The 22211-nt window shown below is 37.9% G+C and overlaps 1 protein-coding gene across 13 annotated transcripts in view; it reads right to left on the bottom strand.

Moving 5' to 3' along the window:
• The window catches only part of ABLIM2 (actin binding LIM protein family member 2), a 335657-nt gene that overhangs the window by 122370 nt on the left and 191076 nt on the right, over positions 1 to 22211 (bottom strand). For all 13 annotated transcript variants that reach the window (XM_056802386.1, XM_056802381.1, XM_056802379.1 and 10 more), the window contains exon 7: positions 8313 to 8400. In XM_056802386.1, the coding sequence (XP_056658364.1) occupies positions 8313 to 8400 (88 nt within the window). The remainder of the gene's footprint in view (positions 1 to 8312; positions 8401 to 22211) is intronic.

The following is a 22211-nucleotide window of genomic DNA, read 5'->3' as shown; positions in this document are numbered from 1 at the left end:
AGACAGATGCCTACTTTATCTAAAGTAATAGAGGATAGAACTGGTTTGAATCCTGGTTCTAAAAGTTATTAGCTATATGACCGTGGGCAGATCAGTTCACCTTTGGGAAACTTTGCTTCTTTATTTCTAAAATGAGAGTGAAGATATTTGAAATAACTGCCTCATTGGAGGTGATGAGAGCAAACAAAGCGCCTTGCAAATCTTTAAAAGCTAAATAAAAATAAATTATCAATATCAATCCCAAAGTTCTAGATGCTGTTTTGATGCTTCAGCATGCATCATTAACATCTATTTATCTCACTTTCAGCAAAGAAGGTGTGCCCTAGGCTTGAGTAAGCAGGCAAGAGACATTATTTGTAAATACAAATCCTAAATCTCCAAATTAGAAGGATTTCCTACATAAAACTCTCTTCTATAAACCTATGTAACAGCTAGAAATGGATTGATTTTGTTATGAAATTTTTAAATATATAATTAATATCAAATATATATATTTAAGATTAAAAACAATATTTAGAAAATACCAAAAGAACTCCCTCAAAAGTTAAATTTTTATTTAAATTTTATTTAATTAGTTAATTTAGAACATTTTTTCCTTGGTTACAAGAATTATATTCCTTCCCTCCCCTACCCCAACTCCTTCCTGTAGCTGATGTGCAATTCCACTGGTTTTTACATGTGTCCTTGATCAAAATCTATTTCCATGTTGTTGATGTTTGCAGTAGGGTGATCATTTAGACTCTACATCCCCAATCATATCGCCATTGACCCATGTGGTCAAACAGTTGTTTTTCTTCTGTGTTTCTGCTCCCACAGTTTTTCCTCTGAATGTGGATAATGTTCTTTCTCATAAATCCCCCTGAATTGTTCTGGATCACTGTGATTCCACTAATGTAGAAGTCCATTACATTCTATTGTACCACAGTGTATCAGTCTCTGTATATAATGTTCTCCTGGTTCTGCTCCTCTCACTCTGCATCAATTCCTGGAGGTCATTACAGTTCAATTCCTGGAGGTCATTACAGTTCAAATGGAATTCCTCCAGTTCATTATTCCTTTGAGCACAATAGTATCCATCACCACATATACCACAATTTCTTCAGCCACAATAGTATCCATCACCACATATACCACAATTTCTTCAGTCATTCCCTAATTGAAGGGCATCCCCTCATTTTCCATTTTTTTGATACCACAAAGAGAGAATATTCTTGTACAAGTCTTTTTCCTTATTATCTCTTTGGGGTACAAACCCAACAGTGCTATAGCTGGATCAAAAGGCAGGCAGTCTTTTAGTGCCCTTTGGGCATCATTCCAAATTGCCCGCCAGAATGGTTGGATCAATTCATAACTCCACCAGCAATGCATTAATGTCCTAACTTTGCCACATCACATCCAAAATTCATTACTTTCCTTTGCTGTCATGTTAGCCAATCTGCCAGGTGTGAGATGGTACCTCAGAGTTGTTTTGATTTGCATCTCTCTGATTATAAGAGATTTAGAACACTTTTTCATATGCTTATTAATGGTTTTGATTTCTTTATCTGAAAATTGCCTATTCATGTTCCTTGCCATATCAATTGGGGAATGGTTTGATTTTTTTGTACAATTGATTTAGCTCTTATAAATTTCAGTAATTAGACCTTTGTCGGAGGTTTTTGTTATGAAGATTTTCCCCAATTTGTTGCTTCCCATTTAATTTTGGTTGCATTGGTTTTGTTTGCTCAAAAAGCTTTTAATTTAATGTTATCAAAATTATTTATTTTACATTTTGTAATTTTTTTCAAATTATTGCTTGGTCTTAAAACTCTTTCTTTTCCTAAAGATCTGACAAATATACTATTCTATATTCACCTAATTTACTTATAATTTCCTTCTTTATATTCAAGTCATTCATCCATTCTGAGTTTATCTTGGTGTAGGGTGTGAGATGTTGATCCAAACTCAATCTCTCCCATACTGTCTTCCAATTTTCCCAGCACTTTTTATCAAATACTAGATTTTGTCCCAAAAGCTGAGATCTTTAGGTTTATCACAAACTGTCTTGCTCAGGTCACTTACCCCAATTCCACTGATCCTCCTTTCTGTCTCATAGCCAGTACCATATTGTTTTGATGACCACTGCTTTATAGTATAGTTTGAGATATGGTACTGCTAGGTCACCTTCCTTCACATTTTTTTTTCATTATTTTCCTGAATATCCTTGATCTTTTGTTCTACCAAGTGAAGTGAACTTTGTTATGATTTTTTTTCTAATTCAGTAAAATAAAAGTTTTTTGGTAGTTTTATGGGTATGGCACTAAATAAGTAAATTAGTTTGGGTAGGATTGTCATTTTTATTATGCTAGTTCATCCTACCCATGAGCAATTAATGTTTTTCCAATTATTTAGATCTAGTTTTAATTGTGTGGGAAGTGTTATCTAGTTGTGTTCATATTGTTCCTGTGTATGTCTTGGCAAATAGCTTCCTAAATATTTTATAATCTCTAGGGTGATTTTAAATAGAATTTCTCTTTCTAATTCTTGTTGCTAAGATGTGTTGAAAATATATAGAAATGCTGATGATTTATGTGGGTTTATTTTCTATCATGCAACTTTGCTAAAGTTGTTGTTTATTTCTGCTAGCTTTTTAGTTGATTTTCTAGAATTCTTTAAGTAGACCATCATATCATCTGCAAAGAGTGATAGCTTAGTCTCTTCATTGCTTATTTTAATACCTTTAATTTCTTTTTCTTCTCTAATTGCTACTACTAGTGTTTTTAGTACAATATTAAATAATAGAGGTGATAATGGGCATCCTTGTTTTACTCCTGATCTTATTGGGAAGGCTTCTAGTTTATCTCCATTGCAGATGATGTTTGCTGATGGCTTTAGATATATACTGTTTATTATTTTTAGGAAAGGACCTTCTATTCCTATACATTCTAGTGTTTTCAATAGGAATGGGTGTTATATTTTGTCAAAGACTTTTTCTGCATCTGTTGAGATAATCATGTGGTTTTTGTTGGTTTGATTGTTGATATGGTCAATTGTGTAGATGGTTTTCCTGATATTCAACCTTCCTTGTATTCCTGGTATAAATCCCACCTGATCATAATGAATAACCCTTGTGATCACTTTCTGGAGCCTTTTTACTAGTATTCTATTTAAGATTTTTGCATCTATGTTCATTAAGGGGATTGGTCTATAGTTTTCTTTCTCTGTTTTTGGTCTGTCTGCCTTTGGAATCAGTAGCATATTTGTGTCATAAAAGGAATTTGGTAGAACTCCTTTGCTTATTCTGTCAAATAGTTTGTATAATATTGGGATTATTTATTCTTTGAATGTTTGATATAGAATTCATTTGCGAATCCATCTGGTTCTGGGGATTTTTTCATAGGGAGTTCTTTGATAGCTTGTTCAATTTCTTTTTCTGATATGGGGTTATTTAGATATTCTATTTCTTCTTCTGTTAGTCTAGGGAATTTATATTTATGTAATTATTCATCCATATCACCTAGATTGCCATATTTATTGACATATAATTGGGCATAATAGTTTTTAATGATTGCCTTAATTTCCTCTTCATTAGAGGTGAGGTCTCTCTTTTCATCTTTGATACTGTTAATTTGGTTTTCTTCTTTCCTTTTTTTTATTAGATTGATCAGTACTTTGTCTATTTTATTTGTTTTTTTTTCAAAATACCAGCTTCTAGTCTTATTAATTAATTCAATAGTTCTTTGACTTTTGATTTTATTAATTTCTCCTTTAATTTTTAGGATCTCTAATTTAGTTTTCATCTGAGGACTTTCAATTTATTCACATTTTAGTTTTTTTAATTTTCATGCCCAATTAATTGACCTCTGCCTTCCCTAATTTGTTAATATATGCACTCAAGGATATAAATTGTCCCCTGAGTACTGCTTTGTCTGCATCCCATAGAATTTAAAAGGATATCTCATCATTGTCATTTTGCTCAATGAAATTATTAATTGTTTCTATGATTTGTTCTTTAACCAATTTTGGAGAATCGTATTATTAATTTCCAATTAATTTTTTATTTGCCTCTCTATGTACCCTTACTAATTATTATTTTTATTGCATTGTGATCTGAAAAGTTTTCATTTATTATTTCTGTTCTTTTGCACTTGTTTGCAATGTTTTTATGCCCTAATCCATGGTCAATATTTGGGAATATACCATGTGCTGCTGAAAAAAAAGGTATATTCCTTTTTGTCCCAATTTATTTTTCTCCACATATCTACTAACTCTAATTTTTCTAAGATTTCATTCACTTCTCTTACCTCTTTCTTATTTATTTTTGGGTTTGATTTATCTTGTTCTGATAGAAGAAGGTTCAGGTCTCCCACTAATATAGTTTTTCTATCTATTTCATTCTTGAGCACCACTAGTTTCTCCTTTAGAAATTTGGATGCTATGCCATTTGGTGCATACATGTTGAGTACTGATATTTCCTTAATGTCTATATTATCAGGTTGTAATTACCTTCCCTATCTCTTTTAACAAGATCTATTTTTACTTTTGCTTTGTCAGATATCATGATTGTGACTCCTGCCTTCTTTTTATCAGTTGCTGCCCAATAGATTTTGATCCATCTGCCTACTTTTACCTTGTATGTGTCTACCTTCCTCATGTGTGTTTCTTGTAGACAACATATGGTAGGATTTTGGTTTCTAATTCACTCTGCTATTTGCTTCTGTTTTATGAATGAGTTCATTCCATTCACATTCAGAGTTATGACTGCCAGCTGTGTATTTCCCAACATTTTGATTTCCATTCCTAGTCCTGCCCTTTCTTCTTTCACTATTTCCTTCTACACCAGTGCTTTGTTTTTAATCAGTCCCTCTAATTCCCACCCTTATTTTACTTCCCTTTCTATCCTACCCCCTTATTCCCCTCTTATTTTCTTTATGGTCTTTTTAAACTAAGCGCCTACCTTCTCCCTCCCTTGTATTTCTTCCCTCCCCACCAGTCTGTCTGTTACCCTTCTACTTCCCTATAGGGCGCAAATCAATTCCCTATCCCAATTGATCTGATTGTTCTTCCCTCTTTGAGTAAATTTCAATGCATGTAAAAATTAAGTATTTCCTGTCTCCAAATTCTTACCCTTCCAGTGTATTGGTGTTCTCCCCAGCTCCCGACATGTGCTTCTTAATGACATATAAATTTACTCCATTTTGTTTCTTTTCCAATTTCTCTTAGTATTAACCTCTTTTTTTACCTCTAGTTTTATACACACACACACACACATATGTATATATGTCTTGGCATTTCATCCTATACAGTTTGTCATTGTTCCATCTAAGTATTATTTGGCTAGCTACCCAGGTGATGATAACAATTTTGAAGAGTTACCAATATCCTCTTTTCTTGTAGGGATACAAATAATTTTAACTTATTGGTTCCCTTAAGAAAAAAAAGGGTTTTTTTTTGTTTTGGGGTTTTTTCCCCTTTCTTAATTACCTTTAGGTGATTCTCTTGAGTTCTGTGTTTGGGCATCAAATTTTTTGTTCAAGTCTGGTCTTTTCTTTATGAATTCTTGGAAGTATTCTTTTTTATTAAATGACCATGCTTTCCCCTTGCATGAATACCCAGTTTTGCTGGGTAGTTGGTTCTTTGTTGTAGACCTAGTTCCCTTGCCTTCTGGAATATCATATTCCATGCCTTTTGGTCCTTCAGTGTAGATGCAGTCAGATTCTGTTTTATGCTAACTGTGGTTCCATGGTATCTGAATGACTTCTTAGCAGCTTATAATATTTTTTCCTTGGTCTGGTAGTTCTTGAATTTGGCCATAACATTCCTGGGTATTGTCAATTGAGAATTAAGTACAGGAAGTGATCTGTGGATTCTTTCAATCTTCATTTTTCCTTCTTGCTCTAGAATGTCAGGGCAGTTTTCTTGGATAATTTCCTGTAGAATGATATCCAGGCTATTTCTTTTGTCATGATCTTCTGGTAGTCCAATGCTTCTTAAATTGTCTCTCCTAGATCTGTTTTCTAGATCTTCTATTTTGTGAATGAGGTGTTTCATATTTTCCTCAATTTTTTCATTCTTTTGATTTGGTTTTATTGTTTTCTGCTGCCTTGTAAAGTCGTTTGCTTCTAGTTGTTGGATTCTAGTTTTTTAAACTGAATTTCATCCCTGGATTTTTGGTCATCTTTCTCCTTCTGGTCTGATTTTCTTTAGAGGTCATCTTTCATCTTCTTTGCCTTATCTTTCGTGTCCTTTTCCTCATTTTAAAGCTGATTTATTTGGCTTTCAAGACACTATTTTCTCTTTCCAGTTCATTTATTTTGCTTTTTATGTCCTTTTCCCAATTGTCTTCAGCCTCTCTTAATTGTTTTTTTAATTGTCTTTTGAGTTCTTTCAAAGACTGTGTCCAATTTGCTGGAGTTTCTGTGTTTTTGCTTGGTGTTCCTTGATCCTCCTCTGTTCCATTTGCCATTTGCTCATTGCCTGGGTAGAAGCTGTCGATTGTAATTTCTTTTTTCTTTTTCTGTTCTTTACTCATATTTTCCCCTTCTTTCCCCCTTCTAATTGTCTGTAGTCTTGCTCATCTCATTATGTGCTGGATCTGTCGGTTTGGGCTGTTCTTTCCTGAAGGGGCTTCTTCTCTGTTCTGCTAATGGATCCGGTTAGTCAGATCTTCCCCAGCTGACAGCAGAAGCTGAAAAGGAGCTGGGCTTTCCACCCTATTGTCAAGGTTGTTGCCTGAAATTTGTTGGAGCTTTTGCCTTTGGAGCTTGGTCAGCAAGGCTCTCAAATCAATCTGTGGGGGAGGGGTGTTGGAGCTTGAGCTTCCCAGCCCTCTGAAGGTTTTTTATCTGCCCTGTTGATGAGAATGAACCAGGGCAGAGTTGATCTGCAAAGCTGGATGTGCCCTGAGGCCAAAACCTTGTGAGATGGGGGAGGGGGGCAAGATGGAGTATCTTCGCTGCGACTAGGTAACCTGCTCTGAGTTTCTCCTCTAGCTGCCTCTACGCTGCCTGTGTTCTATGCCCTGAACCTGGTACAGCTTTGCCAGCAAGGTACTCCCTCCAGACTAGTGCCCTTGCCTGCCCAGAGATTCCAGCCACAGCTGGAGGCTCAGCCCTGTAGTTGGGGGTGGGGTCCTGGGACATTCCTTCTTCCTTTCCCGTAAACCCATGTGTTCTGGAATTCAGGCTTTGGGGGGGGGGGTACATACCTTTTAAGTTATGTCCAGGAGGAGGGTTCTCTAGCTGTGTCCTACTATTAGGTGGTTTGGTTTTCAGTCTCGAGTGAACTGGGTTTTTGATTAGTGGGGAAGGGTTTGCTAAGGTCTGAACTGTTGCTATCTCTAAGCTGCCATCTTGACTCTGCTTCCTGCTTAGTTCTCAACAGTTAAATATATCTAGAAACAATATGGACTATATAGGGGGGCAGTAAACTTCCTATTACTAATTGTTCCATAAGTAGCTGAATGATCAGGTATTTGAATTATTGTTTTTCTGAGAGTTTATTGTTCAGTCTAGGATTTGGTCCCTTTAAAAATTCTATGACCAGCTGTTATTTTAGATATGTGACATCTAAAATTTTAATCAATTTCTTATATTGTTGACATTGTATTTCTTAGCATAGGGCATAGTAGAAAGATATTAGGTTTGGTCTCAAAGGGCATCATTTAATATATATCAATTAATTATAATTATAATTTAATATATTAACTAATTATTAATATGTTAACATAATTTTTGTATAGTCCTCTCAGTGCTATTTATTATCTGTAGCTTTTAAAGCAAATCATTTTCTCTATCTGAATCTGTTTCCTCACAGAGTGTCTTTCTACCATGTTTCCTGGTGCTCTTGATGCTGTACACACCTCAACTGGACTTCCATCTCACCAGCCTTGGTGATCCCTATGATGTCTGTTGAGAGTTCACTGTCTTTCGCTGGGTTTCACTACCTAACTTTACCATCTTCCTGCCATGCTCCAAATATATAATTAGGGATTCTTCCCCTAATTTAACTCTTATTTTGGGCACGTTTATGAAGACTGCCAGTAACCAAACCAAATGCTTTTACTTCTGAAAGTAGTTCTAAAAACTTTTTGATTCATTTTTCCATTCATTCATTCATTCACTGATTCACTGATTCATTTATTCTTTCATGTAAAATAAAGTAGACTGGATGATCTTTAGAATCTATTGTGGTTCCAAATCTTATGATTCTATGACAAAGTTTAATCATGAATTTTAAACTGAAACATTTAGGTTTAAAATTTTGTATTTTCCCATGTTGGGAACAATTCTTGATGCTCTATGCCTCCTGTATTTTCCAAATTTTTTTTTTACCTTGAAGATACATTTCCTCGCCTTCTGCAAACATCTGGCTGCACCTGACACATAACGCACAGGAAGGATGATAGTGTTTTTCTCCTGCCTGTTAAAAAAAAAACAGAGAGAGAGAAGGAAATTATAGGTTTTCTAGTCAAGTTAATAATAATATGTAGAGCATTGGAAACATTATGCATGTAGTAATAGCATGCTTCTGGCAAGGAAACAAGAGAAACTGCTTGTGAGCATTTAGGTATGCCTGTCCCCATCCTCAGGAGGTGGTTCTATTCCCATTTCAATGGTGCTGAAGGTAGGCTACAGAAGCAACATGGTCATGGAGAGACTGCTTACTTGAAGTCACTGATTCTGTCCCAGTCCCAGTAACTATCTCTGGGAACTTGTGAAAGTAATTGAACAGATTTGAGCTTCAGTTCTCTCATCTGCAAAATGAAGGGGGCTGGATGAGTTGATTCTCAAGATTCCTTCTAGTAATAAGTTTACTATCATATTGGAAAAAGTATGGAGATACTTCATGTCAGGTGATCTGAGATCTAGTGCTATTGATTGGATGAGTGGTGTCAAGAAAAATCACTATTCTGATTCTCAGTTTTTTTAATCTATAAAGTCAAGGTGTTAGAGTAGCTGGTCTCTAAGAAGCACTGAGCACTAGCTGCTAGGAGTCTGATCTCTCTGGACCTTAGTTTACCCCTCAGTAAAGATGAATGTATGCTCTCAATGTTTCCCTTTTAGATACAGAAAAGAACAAAGGGGCAGGGGAGGAAATGTAAAGATCACATTTAAAAATTCATAGATAAGGCATATTTTTTATAATGGAAAGAATTCAGAATTTGGATTCAGAAGTTCTGGGTTCAAATCTTAGCTCTGATTTTGGTGACAGCAAAATTAAAAATTATTCAGTGTCTTCATATGTAACATGCAGAAAATAATACTCCCATTATTTTTTTCAAAACTACAAAGTTGTTCTTACCTTGAAAAATTGCCTCATTGAGATTCTAAATTACAAATTGCCAAAAGAGTACATCTGCTAGAAAAGTATCTAACTCCATGTGGCTTTTGGAAATGATCATAGACAGATGATGCAGATTACATAGCCATCCCATCCTCACTCCCATTTTAATGTGTAAAATGTTTCTGCAAGGTCACATGGTTATGCAAACAAAATATAAAGAAGGAAAGTGGTCACTATTCTCAGCCCTGGCCAGCCAGATGTATACTACTGTGCAGGGTCTCCAACTATCAGCTTTATAACCTCAAGACCATAACTAGTCTTTTGAGATCCCCTGTATTAAGTTATGGATTCTTACTCCATGTTAGTAAGAGCATTGATAAGCTGGGTTGCATACAGAGGAGGGGAATAGAGGTAGAGGCAAGACTGGAGAATATGATATACATGGACTGAGTGAAAACAATGGGGATGCTTAGCCTGGAGAAGATTTAAAGAGCATGAAAGAATGATGACAGTCCTTTGAAAACTGGAACACTACTCTCTACATGTCTCTCAAGGGCACATTGATAGCTATATGGAGGATGGAATGGAGAGGAGGAGAGATTTGAGATAGAGAAACAAAATAGAAAGGTACTGCCAGTGTAAATGAGAAGAGATAAGGGCCTGAACTAGGGTGCTGGCTGTATGAATGGAGAAGAAAGGGTATATTGGAGAGATGATGTAGAGATAGAAATGATAAAATATGGCACCCAATTGCTTATTTAGGGTGAGAGAGAGTGAGGGGGTCAAGGATGAAAGTGAGGTTCTATATGGAGGTGACTGGAAGGACAGAAGTGCTTTGAATAGGAATAGAAAAATTCTGAAGATGGTTGAGTCTGGGGGTGGGGTGGGAAGGCAATAATGATTTCTGTTTTGGACATGTTTAGCTGAGCACATGGTTAACACAAAGTAGATGATTACTGCGTGCTTGTTGATTGTTTGACTAAAGGAGTTGGACTAGATTAAGCTCAAAAAATCCTTTTCAGAACTGATGAACTCAGTGCAAATTGGAGTATAATTTTCTTACTTTTCTATTTTTTTGAAATATGCAGAACACGGAAATATGTTTTACATGATTTCACATTCATAATTGCCATCATATTGCTTTACTTCTCAGTGGGTGGGGGGAGGGGTGGTATGGAGGGAATTTAGAACTCAAAATTTAAAAAGAAAAGAATGTTAAAATAAGTAAAAAATTCTTTTCAGATCTAAACCTCTGATCCTATGATTGATTGTTGAATAATTTTGATTCTTTCAAATAAAGAAATTCTCAGAAGGTGAGGGTAAGTGCACATATTGGAGATCTAATTTCGTTGAATCACAGAGTAGGGGCACTAAAGGGCTTGACAATTATTCAGAATCTGAATTCTACTCTTTCCTCTGCCATTAACTTGACCTAAGACCTGACAACTCACAAATTTTCAGATTTTCCATTTTCTAAATGGAAGTCAAATGGAAGTAAAATGAAGTCACATAAGATGGATTCTTTGTTTTTTATCAACTTAGACAATGTTTAAATTCTAAGTTCTTTTCTACCTCTATTATTCTATAATTGAAACTATGTTTAAAGAACATTTTTATGATGCAAAACATAATGCAGTTTACAACTGTGGTGGCCAAGCCCCATTCAAATCAATTTTATAATTAGGATGCTAAATCTTGCTATTTCTACCTTCAAAATATCTTTGGCTTCCTACTCCTCTCCATTCACAGAGATAGTGCATCTTAATGTATGTAGGCTGGGTGGGAGTGGCTGTCTAGCCACTGTTCAAGAGATCAGGAAGCCATCAATCACAATGCAGTTGTTTATTGAAAGAGAAAGAGAGAAAAATCTGGGGAAAAGTCCCTCATCTCCTTGACCTGCTACCTGCTCCATTGGAAACCTCTCTCCAGCTGCAACAGAATTCAGTTAGAGGTTCTAATTCACATAATCACATAGATTCTGTTGGAACTCTCTGGTCAGGGTTTAGTTAGAGGTTTTAATCTGCATATTCACTCAGAATGCAGATAGATATATGGTACATGGTGTAAGGTTTACAGAAACTGGTAGAAAGCACAAACTTATTAATATCTTAAAGTATGAACTTGAAGGGCACATTCCACAATCCCCAAAATACTTTGTATAATAAAGACATAAGTTGTTTCTGTCTCACTCCCCTTGTATTCTGAATGGGATGAGGCAATCCTCAGAGAGATCAATTTTACTGGGGTCCTAGGTATATTCATTTTGGATATGTTAATAACTATTACCTTGAGAATAACACACTAATTTCTCACTCCATATAGACCCTCCAATTTTAATTTTCAAAGTTGTGTTATTCTCATCTGCCTCCCCCATATGTAACAACAACTAATAACATTGCTAACTAGACAAGCTCCATCTTCAGAGGTCTTCAAGACAAATCTTGTTTGCAAACACTTGCTCTTTCAGCTCCAAGTTGTTTGCAGAAACTTTGGTGATGCTTTTGCTGAAAAGAAATCTATGCAAGGCAAATTTCAACCCATATTTAGCTAAAGCTAGCACTTTGATAAATCCTAATCTTCAACTACTGACCTATTTGGTTGTTTTGGGAAATGGAATTTTCATTTCACAATTTACTTTTGTGCTGATTATAGGAATTTGTCACAAAGGAAAAGCCCAGGGAAAGGTTATAATTGTTCTCATGCCTTAAAAAGTACATTGTCTGACTTCACTATAAGTGGAAGCTGTCACTGGCTCATGCCATAACTTTTTCACTCAGGGATCATCAAAATTCAATTTGCCTTACTTGAGTCAGGAGGGTCATATCTCAGCTTCAGATTGAGATTGCCTCTCCCAACTCCTCCCAAGGGCCTTCACTTATCATCTGAGTACCTACATCCTCTCTTTTTGTTGATAGATCAATCACCAGACAGCTATAGTTGAATTTCAAGATTACAAGAGCCTCATTTGAGATCCCAAAAGCCTTTTTGCCTTAAATGACAAATCTTGCCCATTACAGCTCAGAGAAGTCCAACTTCTCAGTAATCTAATTTCACCATCTTAAGATTCCATAACCCAAACAAGCTTTTTGCCTTACCAATTACTCACTCTGATGGCTTCTTACAAGTATACAGATAAAATTTCTACTCTTTTAACTTTTTGTTTTACAAAAAGATTCTCCTATCTTTTGTAAAGAGGACACAAATTAGGAGAGAAAATGGAGGGGGATTTCCCTCATCTTTTACTGATGGAGAGGGGGGAACAGGGTTTAACTTATTGGATGAAGGTATGTCTCCAGAGAGGGACTGAAGGGAAATATGGAGGCAAAAGGATGTAAAGAAAGCTGAAAGTCTCTGGAAAGAGGGCTGTGTCTCTCCTTCCCCAAGGTTAGCTGACCTCAGAGCTAAGGATCACACAGAGAGAAAGAGAAGGAATCTGTCTACTTCTCTTCCCTTGAATGTGAGCTCAAACTGCTGGGAGGATGTGATATCCCAGACATCCCTTTTCAGGGGTAAGGGTCCTTGTTGTGAGAACCTTTCCTATAACCCCAGAGACAAGTTAGCTCTTTGTCCCAGATGAGACAAAGGTTTCACTTTTTGATCTTGTGCCCACACACACATCTGTCTTTAATAAAACTCTAACCAATCTCTAACTGACAGTAACTGAAATTTATTTTGAAAGGGGTAGGGAATGAAGGCAGGAGAGATAAGGACGCAAAATGGAGGGATCTGGAGATGCCTAACAATTAGTTTCAACAAATGTTTAAAATCCAAGGTCCTTGGCGGAAGGCTTGGTGCCTCAAAGCCTTTTGGCCAAACACCGGGTTCCTTATCTCCTAACTTTACACTAACTTAAGCTAATATCTTTATTATCTAACCAAGGAATGATGGAAAAGGGAAAAGACCCAAATGAGAGGGCATATTGGCCCCTGCCTCAGAGTCCAACAGACTCTTGGTCAGTCTTGAGTAGCAGGAGTCTAATGGTGAGGGGTAATGGAGGATTTTCCAGTAGGAGACAGGTATATAACAAGATGGAAATCAGGTTCTTTGTCCTCCTGGCTTCAGGAATATCTCTGACCCTCAGGAAGTTCTCCTGGTAGTCTGCTTCCCAGGCTGAAAGTGAAGTCAGTTGCTCCAGATTTCTCTCAGCCCCCAGCTCCTATTCCCAGAATCCTCCTTGCTCACTCTTCTCCCTTCCTCAGCCAGCTGCTCTCCCTCAGGCTAGCTGCTAATTCAACAGTAGGGTCTCTTTTCTTAAATTACACTATACCATAGATCTAACTGGAAATATGTTATATTTATCCACTTCTCTGAGAACACATAGGATTATACCACTTGTCTCTCTTTTTTGGTAAGAGGGAGATGAAACAGTTACTTGCTTAAACTTTCTTTTTTTTTTTAACCTTTATCTTCTATCTTAGAATCAATACAGTGTATTGGTTCTAAGGCAGAAGAATGGTAAGGACTAGGCAATTGGGGACAAGTGACTTGCCCAGGGTCACACAGCTAGGAAGTGTCTGAGGCCAGGTTTGAACCTAGGACCTCCCATCTCTGTGCCTGGCTCTCAATCCACTGAGCCACCCACCTGCCACTTTGCTTAAATTTTCTAGTCTCTAAAACAGAGGTCCCCAAACTGCAGCCCCCTGAGGTCATGTGTCCAGCCCCCACCACACTTCCCAAAGGGGCACCTCTTTCATTGGTGGCCAGTGAAAGGAGCACTGTGTGTGGCGGTGCCACAAAGCAAGGCATCACTCAGGTACAATACTACTTCCTGTGACATAATCCTTTGTGTGGCACTTTAGAAAGAGGCGCACGCAAAGGATTATATGGCTGCACAATGGAAGATGTCAGCATGGTAAGCAGTGATCTGGGGGGGAGGGGTTTCCACACTGTGTATACTGCTGCCTGATTAGGGTTAGGGTTAGGGTTAGGGTTAGGGTAGAGTTAGGGTTAGGTTTTTAGAGTCTGGCCCTTCAACTGTCTGAGGGACAGTGAACTGACCCCCTGTGTAAAAAGTTTGGGGACCCCTACTCTAAAGCATCTACTCTACCAGGTGTCATGTTACCTGCTATTGATAACTCAGAAGAGCCTAGATAAACAATCTTATTAACAATGTATTATCTATATACTGTAGGAAGAGATTTCTAGCAGGGCATAGCAAAGCAGGCTGACAGCCTGGGATATGGCAAAACCAGTATTCCACAGAGCTGGCTGGGTCAGCATTATAAGACAGTTGGGTAGGTCTCTCTCAATCTGGGTGGCAGACTGAGAGGTTGTGTGCCAATGGATCTCCCTGAAGAAACCAATTTAGGAGTTGCCAAGGACTTGGATTATCTTTTAAAGGTTGAATGAGGGTTCCCTTTCACTCTGGTGGACAGATGTGAATGTGTGTGAACCTCTTCCCTTTCTGGACCTTGTGAAGACCCTACATCTTGATCCTGCTGTTTTGACCCAACCAAGGACTCTGGAGTTTGTGAGAATCTGGGCCCCTTTTGGACTTTATCCTTTATTTACCTTTTAGTTAGTTAGATTAAGCTTAGATTAGAAACCTTAGTGTGTTAAACTCTGGGTGGTTAGAGATAAGTCACTCCCTGATTCCCCTTATCCCTGTTTGGTTTAATAAACCACTTTTTAATATATTTTATTAGTGTGATCCATCTGTTAACCTTCCCTTTCCCTTTCCCTCCTAAAATCTCCTTATTACAATACACGATATACAAAATATCTTTTGCATATTGTCTTGTCAAATTCACTTCAAACATTAATTTAGTTTGCAGTATAAATCATTTGTGGTTCAACACAATCACATTCTAACCAATTGCATCTCAACACATGTTCACATCTATACATTTTAGCAGAATCATTCCTGCATAAAGTACATATTTTGGCAACAATATCACAATTTAGTCATAAATTCAGAAATTCCCCCAACAATATTCCAAACTCTTAGTACAGGTTCCATCTTAAATCTATAATGTTTAAAACTTCTCAATCCCAGTGGTCATTACATTTTCACTTGGCACTAACTACAACAGCACATATATCAAAATAACATTTCCACATTTTCATTTGTAAACCCAACAATCTTGATTATATAGAATCTTCTTAAAAATTACACATTACACTATATTAAACCCTCATTTTCCATTAAACAGTCAGCAAATAGTAGGCCAATCAGGCTGATTACCCATGCCATTTCAATCCCCAACTTCATTTTATTTAAATACACATATTTTAGACATGTTCAAACATTTGAATTTCTAACGGTTGTTCACTTTAAATCTCAATGGAAACATATAGCTTTCTCACAACTAAAAGAGAATAGAACCCTTCTGGAATCTTATTGACTGATCACTTTTACATTCACTTTACTTAGTTCCACAAGTGCATTCTAGAATCATTTGTGATTTTCCAAGACTGAATATATCAACCTTAAAATTAACACCTAATTGTGGGATCAAAATATCCCTTTCTGTCCTTCTCTTCCACCTTCTCTTTCTCTCTCTGGCCATCAGAAGAAGAAGGAAGAAGTGTTGAACAAATCTTTTCCAGCCTCTGTTTTCTAGAAAGAACAGAGAGCAAAATGCAAAATTCCTTTTCACAAGAGTATTCTTTTTTAATTCCTTAAACATATTCTCTGGTATGTCAGCTCCTTTATTTTTCCAAATAACTGAGGAGACAGTACCTCAATAAGAGGTTTTCTTCCCCCAAAACCTCCACAGAGTGCACACACAACATATGACACACATGACCCAGAACACAAAATACAAAAGACAGATAATAGTTAAAGCATGTTCTAGCCTCTGTCTTCTAGAAAGAACAGAGAGAAAAATGCAAAATTTCCTCAACTCCAGCTTTCCTAGCTTCTTCATCTGAGATTCTGTTTCCCCTAGCTTCAATGGAATTTCCTTTTGATGTCCATTCACATGGACCACAGTCAATTGTTCTGATTCTAACATATTTTTCAAGCACTTTCTCTAGCAGCTCAATATATGCTTGCTCCTTTCCTTTAGTAGAAATTATTCCTAGCTCACTCTAAATTTTTCCAAATACATGAACTACTCCCCATGCATATTTTGAGTCAGTATATGTTTCCTCCTTGGTCTCCCAGTATTTTCAGAACCTGATTTAGAGCACATAGCTCACAGGTTTGAGTTGACTGGGCCTCTGGAGGCATTCCAAATTTATTGCTCCATCCTTTCTTCCTTACAAATACCTCTGAGATTTGTTGTTTAAATATCTCCCTTAATATATTTACAAATTCAGGGGGAGTTGCTTCCTCTCTCTTCTTGGAATAGTATTGCTATCCTAGAGAGGAAATTCTTGTTCACCTCTCGATCTGCTTTGGGCTATGGGACATTCATTATCCCAGACCTTCGTAGTATCTTGTCTGATTTGGCTCTGCTCTTCTCCTGTTTCTAGAAGACTTTCCATCTCTCTCTTAAAATTCCTCAATTTGAAGCCATTGAGTGGAACCTTATAACAGCCAATGCCCTGTCCTAGTAGAGCTTCCTTCAGTGGGCACTGCTTCACCACTTCACCTAAGAGTGTTTCTCTGCTCCTCTACTAACTGAAGTACTGGAGGAGCTGATGATAGTTGAAGAATAGGAGGAGGAAGTGAGCCTATAAGAGGGGGTTGTTGTTCTGGTACAGGGAGAATAGGAGCAAAAGGAGGTGGCACTTGGAGGGGGAAGGGAGGTCCTCGAGCAGGTCTTGGGTCCTCTCCTCCTCTCATCCAAATTCTTTTCCTCTCCCTTTTTTGCCTCTATTTCTAAGAATGAGCAGATCTTATACTCTTTCTCTACTATGGAGCAATCTCTCCTCACATGTCCCAATCCACCACAGTTGTAGCAGGTCAGGGGAACTTTTGCTTCCCCTGGGAACTTCCTTATCTTTTCCCCTGCCTTTTGAGAGTCATCCCTCTTCTAACTTGTCCTTCACTCTGGGGAACTCTCACTTCCCCTATGGACTTTCCTGTCTTTTTCCTTGCCTTATGAGACATCATCCCTTTTCTGACTTGTCCTTCCCTCCTTACTTCCTCTCTCACTATCTGCCTCAATCTAACCTGCAAAGCCTTCTTCTGACCATCCTGTATTTCCTTAATAAAGCAAACAAGAACTTTGGCTCTGTTCTTCTCTTCCTCATCTTCTCTCATGACATAGATCATCTGAGCCCGTTGTAACAATTTGTCAAGGGGTTTCATTGCCAATTCATCTTTCTTTTGGAACTTCTTGTGGCTATCTGGCCAAGCATTAGTTATAAAATAAGTCTTTAAGAGACCTTGTCCAAAAGGCTCAGTTAGATCTATACTGGAGTTTTTACTAAAGGCTATTTACAACCTATTTACAAACTCGTTGGGGGGGGGGGTCTCATCCTTTTTCTGTTTAATCTCATAGAATTTATTTAAATTCAGACTCTGGGGCATTGCTCTTCTTATCTCTTGAATCTTTCTGAGATCCCTCATATTCATAAAGTGGGTGGGTTCATTACTATTCCAGCCTTGATCTTTTATGGGCTATTTTTGCTTGCCATTTGGCCCCCCTTCAAGCTCATGTCATCATCCCAGGCTGGCATTGCTGCCCTTCTAATCTGTCCTCTCTCCTCTTCTGTCAATAATTGTCATAAGATGGCCATTAACTCTGGCCAAGAATAGAGATTGGGTCCTAAAAACTGATCAACCTGCTCGGCCACTCCTAAAGGGTCTTCTAATGAATTCCTCATTTTCCTTTTAAAGCTCCGCACTTCAGAAGCACTGAGTGGGGCACTTACATACCCTACAACCTGCCCCAGCAAGACCACTCTGAGTGGATCTTGTTTCATCAATCCTCCAAAGGGGAGATTTGTTTGATCTAATAATCTCTTAAATTCTCTGGTAAAAGACCCAGATGGATCTGGGGAAACCGTTACTGCTGCCTCTATCTGTGTCAGTAGCTGATGGAATCTGAGGAGTAACTGGAGGGACTGGTGCTGGTAGTGGTGGGGAAGGAATTGATATTGGTGGGGGAAGGAGTAGAAACAGAAGCCACCTGAGCCTGAGCTGTAACAGGTAGTACCTGAAAAACTACAACAGGAGGAGGAGGGAGTAGATAAGGGAGTGGTGGAAGAGACTCCAGTAGGTCTCAAGTCTTCTCTATCTCCTCTTCTGACTCAGAATCCTTCCCCTTCCTCCCCACTACTGCTTTATTTCCTTCTTCCCTTCTAGATACAAATGTCTCTACATTGGGAAGCCAGAGGGGGGCATATGCCTTTTCCTCATTAGTGCTCATTTTTCTCCTACAGATTGTCAAATACAAATTCCCACAAATTGAGGTTTCTTCTGACCCATATTTTGGCCAGTATTTCTGGTCCACCTCTATTCTGGACCATTGAAAACAACACTACTTAACAAAAACCTTCCTATCATAAACTACAAAATGGGAAGACCTACTCCAAGCTTATAATTTTAATCCCAATGGGCTGTCCCAAGGGATATGGGCTGACTATCTCCTGCTCAGCTCAGTCTTATCTAGTATGACCTGTCTCTCCTTCTCTATTGTGTATTATCTCTGTCCCATGATCTCCTCTTTAGGATCCCAAACTCTGATCTTCAATACAAGGGCCCCAATCCTACAACTCCTATGCAATGTTAGTGGCTCAATCCAGACTCCTTAGCTCAGATATTTTTTGCACTAACTTTGTTGTGATTCAGAGATCTTGTGATTAAGACCATGGGTTACTCACTCTCAGATTCACCAGTCTAGACTCAGGCAACCTATGTCTTGCCTGAGAGGTCTTGTGAATCAGATCCTAGTTTATCCACCCACCATTATTATCTCTCTCCCCTGAGGTCCCTATTGATACCCAAGAATGCTGTTCTTGGCTGGCCATGGTTTACTGCTTCCTGCTCCACTTTGGCTTTCTCACTTCTCTCTCAATATCCAAGTTCTTTAGAAGCTTAATGAGAGGCCTAGTCTACCCATTTCAACAAATAATTTGTTCAGATAGGAAAATTGAGGAACCCTCTGTTGCTCTGGTTTCTTGGTCAGGGAACCATCTGTGCTGGAGTGGCCATTTAGCCACTATTCAAGAGATCAGGAAGCCATCAATTACAATGCAGTTGTTAATTGAGAGAGAAAGAGAGAAAAATCTGGGGAAAAGTCCCTCATCTCCTTGACCTGCTACCTACTCCATTGGAAACCCCTCTGTAACTGCAACAGAATTCAGTTAGAGGTTCTAATTCACATAATTACACAGATTCTGTTGGAACTCTCTGATCAGGGTTTAGTTAGAGGTTTTAATCTGCATATTCATTCAGAGTGCAGATAGATATTGTCTCAAGGAAGTTCATTCCCTCCCCCTCCTGAGGAGCTTGACCATCAACATTCCTCACATAACACAGTTATTCCAGATTTTGCATCTGTTTAGGTGCTATACATCAATAAAAGGGAAGGTTTTGGGGGCTTTGGGGTATGGAACAAATGTGAGAACAGAGCTGGCAGGTAAGGGGGGGAAGGAGGAAGGGACTGGCAGGCTAGACAACTTGTGGTCAGGTTACTTAGAGGAATAGTTGTCTACCCTTTCTAATAAACTTTATAAAATACAGCTGGGTAGAAATAGTAATTTAAATCTTACAATGTATGGGTTAAGATTTACAGAAACTGGCAGAAAGCACAAACTTATTAATATCTAAAGTATGAACTTGAAGGGCACATTCCACAATCCCCAAAATACTTTGTATAGTCTAGTATAGTAAAGACATAAGTTGTTTCTGTCTCACTCCTCTTGTATTCTGAATGACACGAGGCAATCCTGGAAGAGATCAATCTTGCTGGGGTCCTAGGCATCTTCATTATGGATATGTTGATAACTATTACCTTGCGAATAATACGCTAATTTCTCACTCCACATATAGACCATCATCATCTCTCACCCAAATAGCTGTAACAGCCTCCTAATTAGTTATTCTGCCTTCCCACTCCAGACTACCCTCTATATTCTGCTCTCCCAATAATTTTCCTTAAGCATTGCTCTGACCATGTGGCTCCCTGACTCAATCAGCTCCAGTGGCTTCCAAGTGTTTTAGGATAAAATAAACAAATATTTATAGGATAAATAACTATAAATTACTGTTTTACTTTTTAAAAAAAGTTTAACACAACCTGGCACTGCAGTATCTTTAAAACCTCATTACACCTTGCTGCCTCTCCCTTATTCGATAATACAGACAAACTGGCTTTTCCTATGTATATATATATATATATACATACATATATGTATATAGAGAGATATTATCTATCTATCTACACTTTATTGCTTGTCTCCATGTCTATATACAGGGCCTCTATGCCTGAAATGCTCTTTTCTTAATTCTACCACAAAGAGCCTCTTTCTTCCTTTAAGATGTAGCTCAGGCATCAACCTACACATAAAGCTTTGTGTGAGTTCCTTAATTACTAGTTTCCTCCTTCCCAAACTACCATATATTTAATTATTTTGTATGTATTTATATTTATTAAGTATATATTTCAGGTGCATCTATTTTTATACATAGTTGTTATCTTATCAATTAGGATATAAGGTCACTATTGAATGGTTTTTTTTCTTTTCGTTCTCTCTGCTTGTATCCCTAGTGTAAATCTTGAAATTTCTCAGACTTGTGAATGTTAAAAATTTCCACATTGAGGAATCCTCCATTGGAACAAATTCCCTACTGAGAAACATTCCCCATTTTGATGTGAGAACTCGCCAGGATCAGAAATGGGAGGACCTCTACTCCACCCATAGTTAAGACTGCTTTAGGGGAGAAAACTCCTTGCTAAACAATGAAAGTACTTGGACCCATGCTTATAATAAGGCAAGGGGTTCTTTGAGCCATGCCTGTTTTTTAGAATTGATACAATGAGATGCTAGGTACCTAAAAGGGTCCGGCAAGTTTTCTCTTAATGAGATTAGTTGACTCAGCTGTGTTTTCACTGGTTCAGACTTACTGAGGAGATTAGTCAACTTAGTAGGAATTCAGATGGGCAGTCCTTTGGAAAACGTCTACAGTGCTTAGTAGATGTAGGGACTTAGGGGAGGTGACATGGGAGAAAAACCCCTATATAAGAAAAAGCAGAATCTCTTGAGGATATCCTTTTGGAGGAATTCCTTTTGGAGGAACTCTGATGAGGACCACTTAGGAAGAATCTCTTGAGAGAGGCTCTGGAGAAGGGAAGCTCTTGGAGGACAATCTCTAAGGAGGACAATCTCTAAGGAGGTCTCGCTGGAGCTCCTCTGAGGGGACTCTGTCCCTCTGGAGGCTCTGGAGAGAGGCCCTTTGGAACAGTCTCTGGCTGGAAGGCTCTTTAAGGAGGACTCTGGCTGGAACTCTCTCTGGTGAAGTCAGCTGAGATGGAGCTGGCCTGGTGTCACTAGAATCCTTGCTTAGACAGACCTTGTGGTGAGTGTTAAAAGACTGACTGATCTCTCTCTCTTAAGACTCAGGTCTAGGCCATGTTGGCTTAAGGCCCTTCATACTTATTTCCTTTTTCTCTCTTTCTCTCTTTTCTTTAATTCCACATTTGTATTAATTAAAATCTCTATAAAACCCAGATGACTTGAGTATTTGAATAATTGGGAATATTTCCCTGGCAACCATCTTATATTTAATTTAAAAACTAAGACACTGTAGTGAAACATATTTTCTGAGGTCAAATTTACTCACCCTCTCTTATATCTATCACAATTTATATCTTACCCCATTTTAACTCACTACAGTTTACAACATCACTCTTTTAACTGTTACAGTTTAAGAACATCAACCATTTAAATTATTACACTAGGCTTAGTGCAGGGAATGGCACATATTAAGCATTTAAAAAATACTTCCTAGCTGTGTGATCCTGGGCAAGTCATTTGATCCCAACTGACTAATCTTCTTTGCTTTTCTGCCTTGGAATACAGATGGTAAGGATTCTAAAAATTGATAAATA

This window comes from Monodelphis domestica, chromosome 6, assembly GCF_027887165.1.
Source record: "Monodelphis domestica isolate mMonDom1 chromosome 6, mMonDom1.pri, whole genome shotgun sequence".
Lineage (NCBI taxonomy): Eukaryota > Metazoa > Chordata > Mammalia > Didelphimorphia > Didelphidae > Monodelphis > Monodelphis domestica.
Note: the sequence above shows the minus strand (reverse complement) of the source record. Positions and strands in the feature narration are given on the sequence as shown.